Source organism: Staurois parvus, unplaced genomic scaffold, assembly GCF_062004578.1.
Source record: "Staurois parvus isolate SC_StPar_1 unplaced genomic scaffold, SC_StPar_1.0 ptg001316l, whole genome shotgun sequence".
Taxonomy (NCBI): domain Eukaryota; kingdom Metazoa; phylum Chordata; class Amphibia; order Anura; family Ranidae; genus Staurois; species Staurois parvus.
Window position 1 is genome coordinate 4,443,374 of NW_028319112.1, and position 12,532 is coordinate 4,455,905.

Below are 12,532 nucleotides of genomic sequence, written 5' to 3' on the forward strand. Positions count from 1 at the left end.
GCAGCAAGAATGCTCAGTCATGACCTCTTCTTCTAAACATTACTGTGTAAAAACTGCCACTCCACTTCCTTCATGGGGAAGGAGGGGGACCCGTTAGTTCCCAATAAGCTCAAAGGGGATAGCTGCCTTTCCCAGCTGAGACATAGGAAAGCTACGTCCCAACAAACTTCTCCTCGGAACATATTTTCAGGACTTCCTTCCCTCATAAGAATTACACCTGCCTATCTTCCCAAAGCGTGCAGGTGCACTGTCCTGGAAACAACTTCTGTGGTCTGGTAGGGACCTCCGCTTACTAGCATGGTAGTCAAAGAGAAACAAGTCACTGCTTGTGTGATAGTTCCTGTTACACCAAAGGAGCTGACATTCATTATATTGTGAGCCTTGCATTTCCTGTTTTAGCTGGGCAGAGCTACGGTTTGTCTTGAAAGAGAATTGGGGGAAAAACCGTTAACGCTTGGTCAGTGTCCAATCCTTCTGTAGGAGGAAGTATAACTGGAAGACTTCCCCTGTCCCTCTGAGGAATGTATCATCAGAGAGAAACACTGCTCCAGGTCGATCTCCACCTATCCCACCTCCACGCATACTAACAGGTGCTGGCCCTGCTTGTTGCAGTCTCCAAAATAGTGAAATAAGTCTGGTGGCCGCACAGTCGATAAACTTACCTTCATCAAGTTTCATCCAAATACACTCCACATACAGTAGAAAATGGAAGACAGCAGACCTGCTGATGCGTTTCACTCTAACATCAATGCTTAACAATAGCTATGATTAAGTGCTGGTGTCAGCATGAAATGTGTCAGCTGGTCTGCTGTCTTCCATTTTCTACTGTATTTGGATGAAAAGTCAACAAAAAGATGATGTTATCGGGCGTGCAGCCGCCAGACTTATTTCTTTATGAGGAGTATATATTACCTACACAAGTCATCTACTACTTTTTAATAGGAGCTTAGCAGCTAGCAGGTACAAAGCACAGTTACCTAGAGGTACCAGCAGATACCTAGAAAAGATCTCATTCAAATCGGTTTAAGCCACATGTCAGCCATTCTAAATGGGCAAAGTTCCGGTATTGCCTTGTACTGACGAAGCTTTCCAGTGTCCTTCCTGCCACATCACTGTGATAACCGACTCCTGGGTTTTCAAATATAACTAAAGGCAAAACGTTTTTAGGTTTTGGATAGACCAGAGAGGGGTTGAACACCTGTCAGTTTTTATTGCTGTCTATGCCCGTTAGGGAGATTCTCCCTCTCTATTTGTGTATCATTGAAAGTAAAAAAAAATCCCGAATTTTGGGTTGTCCTCAGAAAAGTAAGAGGGCAAATCTTCCAATGGAGACACTAGTTCTGGTGACCTGGGGGTGCCCAAGGAATTCTCTTCATTTTCTGGGATTTCCACTCACTTCCTGTATGGTTATGGGACAGGATGTGAAGGTAAATCTCCTAAAAAAGGAACACAGATCTTAAAAACAAAAAAAAAAAAACCCACACACAATGTTTGACGGGTTATAACCCTCCCCCTTGCTCTGTGCTGCCTATAGTTTTACTTTTAAGCCTAATGCGAATTAAGTTTCATTTAACTTTAGTTTGTTTGGACCAAGTTAGTCCAACTGAATTATTTCCTTCACGAACATGTGGCTGCTATAAGTACTGTATAAAAACTACATGTACCATCAGCCCGATACAGAATACAGCGCTGTGTTTAAGTGGTCATACAGGGACTTCCTATCCTTCTTCCAGAACCAAATTGAGTTTGGCTGAGTGCTGCTCAGCCATTCACAGGACGCTTTGATATTTAGGAATGAATACAAAGCTTCCTCCAGCTTACCTGGAGAACAAGATATCATCTGCTCACCTCTCCACTTGCCAATCAGAGGAAACCTTGTATTCATTCATAAAATGTAAAGCTTCCTGTGAATGGTTGAGCAATGCTCACTGACTCGATTTTGTTCCAGGAATGGGAAGTCCTGTATCGCTAAAAGAACACAGTGCTGTATACTGTATGTAGCCAATAATACAATCAGTTTATACAGCGCTCAGCAGGCGTATGCATTAGTGTAGAAAATTATTGAATAAGATCTGCTGCATTTATGTCTAGGTACCTCAAAAGAACTCTGTATACCTGCTAAGAGCTCTAAGAGGCGATTCTCCTCACTTTGGACAGATCTCCTCTCACTATTTAGGTCTATTTGACCGAAAGTTAGGGAAGATATTTCCAATAGGACACAGAGGAAAAAAAAACAGGATTTTTTTAAATTATTCACAGTGAATACTTTGAATTCAGGGAGTAGAACACTATTGGGAAGTATCATTTGAGAAAATGCATCATGATGCAGGAATGGTTTGTGCATCATGTCATGCTTTCTCTGAAGACAAAAGGCTAGGCATTGCAATGCAGCATGCAGGGGGTATGGTTCAACTGTGTTTTCCTGAAGTTTTTAGCACACCTGTCTTACTGCAATCCCCTCTTAAATACTTCAGGAGGATAAGCCTTTGTTTACAGATTAAAACATTCATTTCAGCTTCGCAGAACACCAGTTAAAATAATCGCAAACAATTACCTTTCAAAGGGTCTGTATTAAAATTGATTTACAAATATAACAATCTGGACCAAAAAAATGTCAATGTTTAAGCTGCTGGTATGCATGCCAAAGTATTGACATCTGATCAAAAAAAAAAAAAAGTTTTATAGTTTGATCCCCTTTAATAAAATTATAAAAAAGGTAAATTCTAGTATTAGTGGTGAAAATTTTCACAGTATTTTTTTCTTTTTTTGTTTTCATTTTTATTAACAAAATGTTATTTGTTATAAATAGCATCAGTCAACGGGTCCCTGGAAAATAAGTTTAACGCAGCTTTCCTCGCCAGTCAACTGTGTTGCACAGAATGGGCAGGCAGCGTGAAATGCGTGGGTACCATGAGGAAGCGGGATCTGAGACCAGTATTTGGCAGTCTTCTCTGAACACACGTGTCCACAAGGGCTGAAAGCATGTGTAGGAGGACCAGCATCTACATAAAAGCCAGCTTCGCAGCCCAGCCACAGAGGCACATAGGGCCCAATTGTTCGACACATGGGACATTCCCGCTCGTTGGCTTCTGCATCACTTCGATGACCCCAATTGTGATATCCATGCACATGGCCACAGGTTAGGTAAGCCCAAGGCTGTTTCTCTTCCACTACATCCTTGCGGTTCATACTAGGAAAAGCGAGAGTGTTTAATCCAACAGGGCACTGAGGTCTGGCTGCATTTATCTCCTGTCTCAGGGCTTCAATGTGTTTTTGAGTTGGTGCATGAAACAAGCCATCTGCTGTTCTCCAGAGCAAGGTAGCCCCACATAAGTCAATAAGAGAACCATCCTGAAGAATGTTGGTTTCATTTTCCACCTACAAAATAAAAAAAAAAAAGCAAATTTCTTAATAACTGCTTATGTGAGCATTATTCTCAATGTGCACCTCCAAAAATCTATAAACATGAAAGAAAAAGAGCAATAGAGCGAAAGAAGAGAGAAAGCGAGCAAAAATGCAAAAGCAAGAGCGAGAAAGTGAGCAAAAGCGCAAAAGAGAGCGAAAGAAAAAAAAAAGTGCAAAAGAGAGCGAAAGAAGAAAAAAAAAAGTGCAAAAGAGCGAAAGAAGAAAAAGTGCAAAAGAGCGAAAGAAAAAGTGCAAAAGAGAGCGAAAGAAAAAGTGCAAAAGAGAGCGAAAGAAGAAAAAAAAAAGTGCAAAAGAGAGCGAAAGAAGAAAAAAAAAAGTGCAAAAGAGCGAAAGAAGAAAAAGTGCAAAAGAGCGAAAGAAGAAAAAGTGCAAAAGAGAGCGAAAAAAGAAAAAGTGCAAAAGAGAGCGAAAAAAGAAAGTGCAAAAGAGAGCGAAAAAAGAAAGTGCAATAGAGAGCGAAAGAAGAAAAAGCAAGAGACCGAAATTGTGCGCATTTTTTCCTACAAAAATATGTGTATTTATTATTTTTTTTCCAAACGGTGAATTTATCCTATAAATTTGTGCAAATCTTTGCTATGCTTTGTACCAGGAAACAATTCAGTGCAATTTTAAACATAGAATACAAACATTTTGTTTACATAACTTTTTTTTTTGGGGGGGGGGGGGGTTTCAAAATATAAAAAAAAAAAAAACAACCCCCCCCCGCATTTTAAATCTTTTTTTCTACAGATTACAGAAAATGTTTGTCATTACCAGGCTCTCTTTTGGCAGTATTTTCTTGCAAAGATATCACCAAATAAACCGGTCTCATGAAAAGGGAAGGTTTTCTATGGTCCGTAACAGCCAAAGGTAAGAGCTGAAGTGAACTAAGCTAAAAGACTTACAAGTTTTCCTCTCTGCTGAGCTGATCTGGTTTCTCTGAGAGTGTACACATCACCGCAGACTGAAATTTCTCTCCATACACCAGGCTTAGATTCCTCAGTGAAACCTCCTTTTGGATGCATTACAAGTACACCATTGGTGGTTAATCCATCCATGTGACCATCAGGATTCTTCCACTTAGCTGCTTTCTCCTAAAAGTAGAAGAAAACAATGGTTAACACTGAGCAAATTGCATGTAGAGAATTTAGAAGTAGAAAAAAAACCCTTTCCACTGGGGATTCATATTCACAGACATCTCATAGAACACCTGGGGCTATTTGAGCGCCAAGACACGTGGAATCATATGGTATATGGGCTTTCCGGATACCCACAGATTTCAATTACTGCTGACATATATGGATCTAACAGAGGAACCGGTTGCATTTCTGGTAGTTTCTGCCTAGAAATGACTCCAAAGGCCCCAAAAATTCCAAACTCTTGTGGGCAACCTAGCATGTTCCCACTTCCTGCTGTGCCTACCCCCCCAGTGCACTCTCCTCCGAATTCATAGTCAGGTGTAAACAGAAAAAGGCTAGACATTTTTCGCCTTTAAAAAAATAAAGGATTTGAGAAAGACATCACAGACAACAAAATGTTCTAGCAAAATTATTTCTCCTAACCTCATGCTTTTACTGTACAATCAAAAATATTCACATGTAAAAAGAGAACTCTGATTACCATACTTTATGTCTGACACTTACACCGAGAAATATATTTTTGGAGGAGTCAAATCCTGCGGCATAAATTCTAGCTGTGTATGGTAGATTCCTATCGCAGACTATTCGGCAAGCGAACCTGGAAATGGTACTTTGTGTGATCTGAGTCTCATCATTCTGGTTACCAGAAATTGTGTCCGTCACGACAAAGTCAATGGGGCTTTCTGTTGACCTTCCAATCTGAAACAAGAAAATGTAACATGTATGATTTCTTTACTAAGATATCAAACCTTATACATACAGCTGGGCTCATATCAATAATATAATACAATTTTGCAGCTATCTAGCTAGAGGAATAGCAGTCCATATGCTTGTATCACTTTGGAAGAATCAGCCATCTCTTTTGGGGAAAAATGTGTTTAAAGTGATCAGTGCATGTGCATGCAGTGTTGGGATCACTTGTACTTTACACTCATTACCAAAGTCACATTTTGCCTTTGCACATTTTTCCCATCAGTTATTAAGCACGTATAGTGCGAACAAGGCCTAAAAATGGTAGATCTCACTTGCAGAGACTTGAGCTTCAGATTTCATGCATGTTTCAGTGAGTTTTTTGCATGCTGACATCAGCTTTTATGTGCGTTTTTCACTTTCGCTTCTGCCCTGTTCACACCACAATGTTGGATGTCACTTGAGTTTTTTTGTTTGCGCAAAAAACTACATACACGTTCCAGACTCCTGTGCAGAAAAATCTGCATGGATACTAGGGCTTTGGTGCAAAAAGGGCACATGGAGAACAAATGGGCACATAGACAATTGTTTTCTTTGTGCCCTTGCAGAACACATGCAGAAAAACTAACATCTCTGCACATGGTGTGAACAAAGCCTAAGCTAGAAATGTTCAGCATAAGTGAGAAATGTTTAATAAATGTCATTAAATCCTTTAGTTGCACTTTAATTAACCAAATGCTAATCAGCATGGATTGTTCTGCAATAATTACAATTAATTAGCACTCACCTTACCACTTACCCCAGTATTAAAAAATCGCAGAGATAATTTATAGAAAATTGAAAAACACTAGAAAAGTTAAATCGCCTGCTCACAGCAAACGCATTTGCTTTAATTTTCATAAACTGCACTGTCATACAAATTACAACTGGGACCCCATTGCTGCCCAAAGCAGTCTCATCCCATCCTTTAGGTACTATTCACAGTGGAATAGATATGCAATCCCACCCATTATGTATTTTAACTTTTGCAAGCACACTTGAGAAACCCCCACTATAATTTGTCAAAATTCACACAGCATACCTAACAATCATTTTAAAAAATACGGTTTGACTTTAGTTTTTTTGGGGGGACAGGTTCATGTATAGGACTCTATAAGCAGCTAGAATAGCTCAAATGTGTAACTGAGACAAACTGAGGGACAGTTTATTTAAACTGCGTTTATGCACAATGTATCACCAAAACCTGTTAGGACAGACAGTGTGCATATTTAGTTTACAACTGATAATGAAGATCTTCCAGCACAGTACACATAGGGCTAATTATAGTAAAACTAACCTCACAGCCTCCTCTTCAACATTACATAGCTGCGAAAAGCCAAGTAATATTATCCAGCAAGTAAAAAATTGCTGCTTACCTTTAAATGTTTTTTTTGTTAAGTTTTGCTATATGAAAAGGGAACATGTAACAATTATTGAACAGACGTTATTCCTACTTGGCTGAAAAATGGAAAATACACTTTCAAGAAAGCAATGAAGGCTGAAGGTGGTCAAGTGAAGTTACATAAATAAACTGTGGAACACAATTTTACAGACAGTTTATGCATTCATTATATATGAACCCAGCCAGTTAACCAGTTATCTGCAGAGGAGTACACCACATAATAGTACTTTGTAGCTCTTAACAGTAAAAGCAGACAGAAGATCCAATTATTTCACAATAATTGACTGAGGACACCTAGAGAGACAGACCACCGCAAACTATTCCCAACAGACAGTCAACTATTTTCTTGTCTGCTAGAGCTCAGAGGATATAAATGTCAGTTTTGCACCTATAAAGCGGCTGGACCATACCATAAAACCATTATATTTGTTAGAAAGGAGAATTGTTCAGAAACTAGGATACTGGAGAATCAATGGGAAAGCTTAGGTGAATTAGCTATGGTGAAAACAGTAGTGCAAAGTCTAAAATTTACTGACAAAACAGATCTGAAGATAAACAAGACATAGCTTCACTTCATTTCCCAATAGTGATAAAGCTGGGCGCCCCCCCCCCCCCTGCACACTCCTATATGTCAGTGGGGCTGACCAGGTTGTGATAGGCTGATAGGGATTTATAAGTGAGTGGGAGAAGCCGCAAGTTCAGACCCTACTCGAATAATGTGGCTTTCGTTTCAGATTTGCCCCAGATTCAGTGGCAACAGTGGGGTCTTAACCTCCCTAGCGGTATGATTTCAGATTTTTGGTGCTGAAAGCGGTACCATTATTTTGCATGAAAATTTGGCGTTTGCATGGTAAGCCCGAGTGTAGCTCGGGGTTACCGCTTGTGGTACTGGAACTTTACCCCGAGCTACACTGGAATACTGCCAGGGAGGTTAAGGGGTTGCTGCAGGTATCTGAAGGCACCTTAGCGGGCAGCTTCTCCTGGGTGCCAAACTGCAGCTGCTCCTATTGGCTGGCACAGGATGACATAACTTGAACACAGGCATTGTGAAAGCACAGCTCAGTATACATGTCAAAACAGGCTGTAAGCAGGCAGGTAAGGTGTTTTTTTTTTTTTTTATTGTAGAAGAGACATTTGGGTAGATCTTATTAAAACTGGGGCATTTGGAATCTGGTGCAGCTGTGCCTGGCACCCAATCAGCTTCTAACTTCAACTTGTTCAATTAAGCTTTAACATTAAAACCTGGAAGCGGATTGGTTTCTATGCAGAGGTGCACCAGATTTTGCACTCTACAGTTTTAGCACATAACCCCCATTGCATGTTTCTTCTGCAGTAAAGAGCCTTTCTGATCACAGTTTTCAAAAGCAGGATTAAGCACTGCTTAAAATTATTGTTCTGAAATATCTGCCTGGAGTTTAGCATTAAAGTATATGTGAACCTTCACCCTGTGAAAAAAAACATTCAGTCTAAAATAGAAATGAATAGTAAAACGTGTGTGTGTGTTTAAAAAAAAAACACGTTCTAAAAACACCAATTTTTTTTTTCTTGTTGTATATGCTATTACACAATTTCTGTTCTCAGCTGATAAGGAGCTTAGAGAGATGGGGGTGGAGGAACAGTAGTACACGGATCTTCCCAATGATTAGCTGCACAGGGGGGCAGGTCAACACAAGCCTTGGCCATTGGAGGACAGGCAGGCTGTGCACCCAGCACAGCCAGAAAACTGACCAGGCTGGGATGGATGTGCTTCTATGCCCAGCTCAGTTTGAAATAGGAAGGCAGGGGAACTGGCGGGATCACCAAGAATTTTACACAAAGAAAGCAATACAAAGAAAAAGGACACTTTTTAACACAAGTGCAGGGAACAACAGGCACATATCAGGAATACGAAATGTTCTTTAGGCAGCGTCCACTAAAATGTTGGGGTAACATATTCTTTAGGTAGCGTCCACAATCAATTTTCAGCCGACAGCGGACTCAAGTCGCTGTCAGCTGACATCACAGAGCCAGTACAGGATCTGAAAAGATTCCGACCATATAGCTGGAATCTGCCCAGAGGCCTGGACCAGCACCTTGCTCAGCCTCTCAGCAATCCACCAAGAGCCTAGGCCAGCACCTCCTGCCTCCTCTCCACAGCCCAGCTCTCCAGTGAGTACTGGAGGGGCAGAGCAGAGAGCTGGAGACTGACAGTCATGGCTCTCTGCTCAGAGCAGAGGGGGAGAACTGAGCAATCAGCAGTGTTTCATCGCTCAGTGCATTCTCCCTACAGAGCCAGTGGGGGATAGATGCAGCTTACTTCGGTTTTAAGCATGTTAGGATGTCAGTGGGTGGGACTCACATACAAGCAAACTGAATGGCTGATTTTGACGAATTACACACTAACAGATCACATAACCAGGCAGTCAGAGCGAGCCTGCAATACTCACAGGCCTTACATACACTATCTGGCCAGATCTTCCTTACTGATTAGACTTGCATAATCAATAAACCCCTAGAAATTAAGAATAGCCCAACAATAGTATATATTGATAATGCACAGTCTTTAAAAACTTCCAACAAGTAAAAAGTACCTGAAACATATCTGTGTCTTTATCATGAGAATATTCCACAACAACGGTCTGATTTCGGGATAATGTGTAGGAGATGCTGTGTTGACCTCTACTGCTGAATGCCTGCAGAGAAAAAAAAAGAAAGAAAAATAAGCTTTCATTGATCACACTTAATGAGGCTCTTCCACAGTAAATACCATCATTTCCTGAATACATTTTCCACCATAATTCCTCCAGGGAGGGGGAAAAGTGAAGGATAACCGTTTATATTTAAGATTTTGACAGCTTTAACACATCTCTATCTTTTGATAATTAAAATATATATTTATTAATAGACTCAATTTTTACCTTTTATTTCATAAACGCTCCTCAAAAGGAAAAAAAAAAAATAAATGTGTGAGGTATCTGATAAAGCGATAGCAAGCAGATTTATGAATTGCATTGGTTTTTAAGCACAGGTTAAAACTTCAGAACTTGATCAAACTCTCCAGGAAGACAGAATTTGTAACTATCTAATGTACTTTTGAAATGCAAACTATTATGCAGTATATGAGAAAATGAAAAACCAGACAAACATTGCAAGCATTTACATATTTTATAGCCTTCATCTTCTTTGTGGGAACCTTATTTATTACAGGTACCTATATAGCGCCATCAATTTACACAGTGCTTTACATATATATTGTACATTCACAGCAGTCCCTAACCCTCAAGGGGTGTACAATGTAAGGTCCCGAACTTACATTCACATATTAGGGCCATTTTAGACAGGAACCAATTCATCTACCAGCATGTCTTTGGAGTGTGGGAGGAAACTGGAGTACCCAGAGGAAACCCACACAGGCACAGGGAGAACATGCAAACTCCAGGCAGGTGGTGCTGTGGCTGGGATTCGAACCAACGACCCTTGTTCTGCCAGCCGGAAGTGCTAACCATTTAGCCACTGTGCTGCCCATTTGCCCTTTACTTAGAACTATAAACAAAACTTTTTCAACATTTTGGAGAAAGGGAGGGTTATAACCCCTTTGTTTTGTTTTTTTTTGCCACCTATGTCATATTGGGAAAAAATTTACCTTAATTTCCTTTTCCATAGCCAAAACAGGAAGTGAGAGGAAATACCTGCAAACAGAATTTTTTGGGGCCCCCCAGGTCACCAGAACTAGTGTCCCAATTGGAAAATTTCCCCTATAATACTTTTCTGGTGACAACTAAAAGTTTGAGGTTTCTTTTACTTTCGATAATGGTAAACATAACAGAGGGTGAATCTCCCTAACAGGGGCACAGACTGCAATAAAAACCTGACAGGGGTTCTAATCTCTCTCCACTCTATCCAAAACTAAAAAAGTTTTGCCTTTAGTTATACTTTGTTATACAAATACTAAATGTGTGCAGTCACCGTTGATCAATGGACTGCAGCCCATTACTTGCCTTTATCTGGCCCTTGGGACAATATTCCTTCCACTGACACCAATGACGGAGCACCATTCCCTCCACTCATGGGCACTTTTCCTCTGACTAAAACCAAGGACGAGGCATTGTTTACTCCCACAGTCTGATCCCCCTAAAGCCAAAAGGACATAAAACTGGCCCTTTGTTTAAAAGGTTTGGAGACCCCAGAACTAGATAACTAGAAGTCAAGACCCAGCTAAAAGTCTTGGACCATTACTGGACCATAAATGCAAACAATACATAAAGAAAAGTAGAGGTTTAAAACACTCCCTGTGTTATCCAAATCAAAAAGTTTTGACTGGAGTTGAACTGTTTTAACCAACCCTGGGTGAACGAAGCCTAAAGGCTCATTTATACTGGTGGCAGTCCTTGCTACCCAGTCTTTGCAGCAAAGCACTTTTCAAAGGGCAGTTATCAGGTGGCTGGATGGCAATCTGAAATCCCAAAAAATGAAAGGGGAGAGCTAGGGACAGTAAGGCTGGGGAGGAAATGGCTAGCTAGAAGATGTTTGATATTCTTTATCCAGGAATTAGGCAGTCTCTGACTTACACAGTGTGCAGTGAAATCAAAGCAAGTAATTTTCGTAGAAGAGGAAATGGTAAGGCTGTAGTTTATTTTTTAAAGAACCCTTGCCCGTGTCATTGGTAGCCTGGTGGAGGCAGGATTACTAATATTCTGGCAACTTGTCATGCTAATCCCCCTCTAATGAGGTTACATCAAGAGAGATAATTGAATAACGTGTAGAGCAAAGTTCAGTTTGGATCTCCTATGTAAGACTAGTAACAGACAGATCATTAAAATGTTAGCAGAAATGCACGATGAATGAATCCAGCTTGACAATTTTTTTTTTTTATTTTTTTATTTTTTTTTTTTAAATACAACTACATATTCAGGACCACACTTCACAGCAGCAATAACACCTAGCTTTCGTCTACTGTCACCACATCCAACAACTGTCTAAGTAATGTCATTCTGTCACTCTGACAAAATGTGATGAAGGCCCCAGTTATTAGAATGCTGAAAAGATGAATCAAAGCAATTGCCGACGTGTGAAAGCTCCTTCTTTGCATTACTATTGCTGCTTTACCAAAGTTTCTGAATGGAATGATTTGCTTTAACAAGATGGTTTGTGCGACCTAGTCATTAATGTTCTCAAATATAAAGCCCATATGTACGTGTGCATATTCCTGTCAGATCCTGCTATCAAGTGCATTGCATAGAGAAAATGGCACTGACAGCTCAGGCCAGTAGGCTGCATCTGTTAGAGAAGCAGGACCAAACGTTTTTTGGCCCTACTTCTCCTGGAGGTCACAGGAGTGTACTTCATTCTGAACTCCTGTGACCACTATTCAGCCGAATGAGGGCTAAAGCTCACTTCCGGCTGACGTCACAGAGCCAGTTCAGGGTCTGCAGGAACTTCAATATCTGGATCTGCCCAAATGCCTGACTGGCTGCTGAAAATTTTCCATATTTTGTCATGTTACAACCAAAAATGTAAATTTATTGTATTGGGATTTTATGTGATAAACCAACACAAAGTGGCTCATAATTGTAAAGTAGAAGGGAAATGATAAATGGTTTTCAACATTTTTTACAAATAAATGAAGTGTGGCGTGCATTTGTATTTAGCCCCCTTTACTCGGATACCCCTAACTAAAATCTAGTGTAACCAATGGCCTTCAGAAGTCACCTAGTTAGTAAACAGAGTCCACCTGTGTGTCATTTAATCTCAGTATAAATATGGCTGTTCTGTGAAGCCCTCAGAGGTTTGTTAGAGAACATTAGTGAACAGCATCATGAAGGCCAGGGACAAAACCAGACAGGTCATGGATAAAGTTGTGGAGCAGTTTAAAGCAGGG

General features: G+C 40.3%; 1 protein-coding gene across 2 annotated transcripts in view; it reads right to left on the bottom strand.

Moving 5' to 3' along the window:
• Positions 1-2,550: 2,550 nt before the first annotated feature.
• The window catches only part of PELI2 (pellino E3 ubiquitin protein ligase family member 2), a 108,700-nt gene continuing 98,718 nt past the window's right edge, over positions 2,551-12,532 (bottom strand). For both annotated transcript variants that reach the window (XM_089661150.1, XM_089661151.1), the window contains 4 exons: positions 9,246-9,347; positions 5,049-5,243; positions 4,311-4,499; positions 2,551-3,378 (listed from right to left, as the gene is read on the bottom strand). In XM_089661150.1, coding sequence (XP_089517276.1) covers positions 2,812-3,378; positions 4,311-4,499; positions 5,049-5,243; positions 9,246-9,347 — 1,053 coding nt within the window. In that variant the 3' untranslated portion in view covers positions 2,551-2,811. The remainder of the gene's footprint in view (positions 3,379-4,310; positions 4,500-5,048; positions 5,244-9,245; positions 9,348-12,532) is intronic.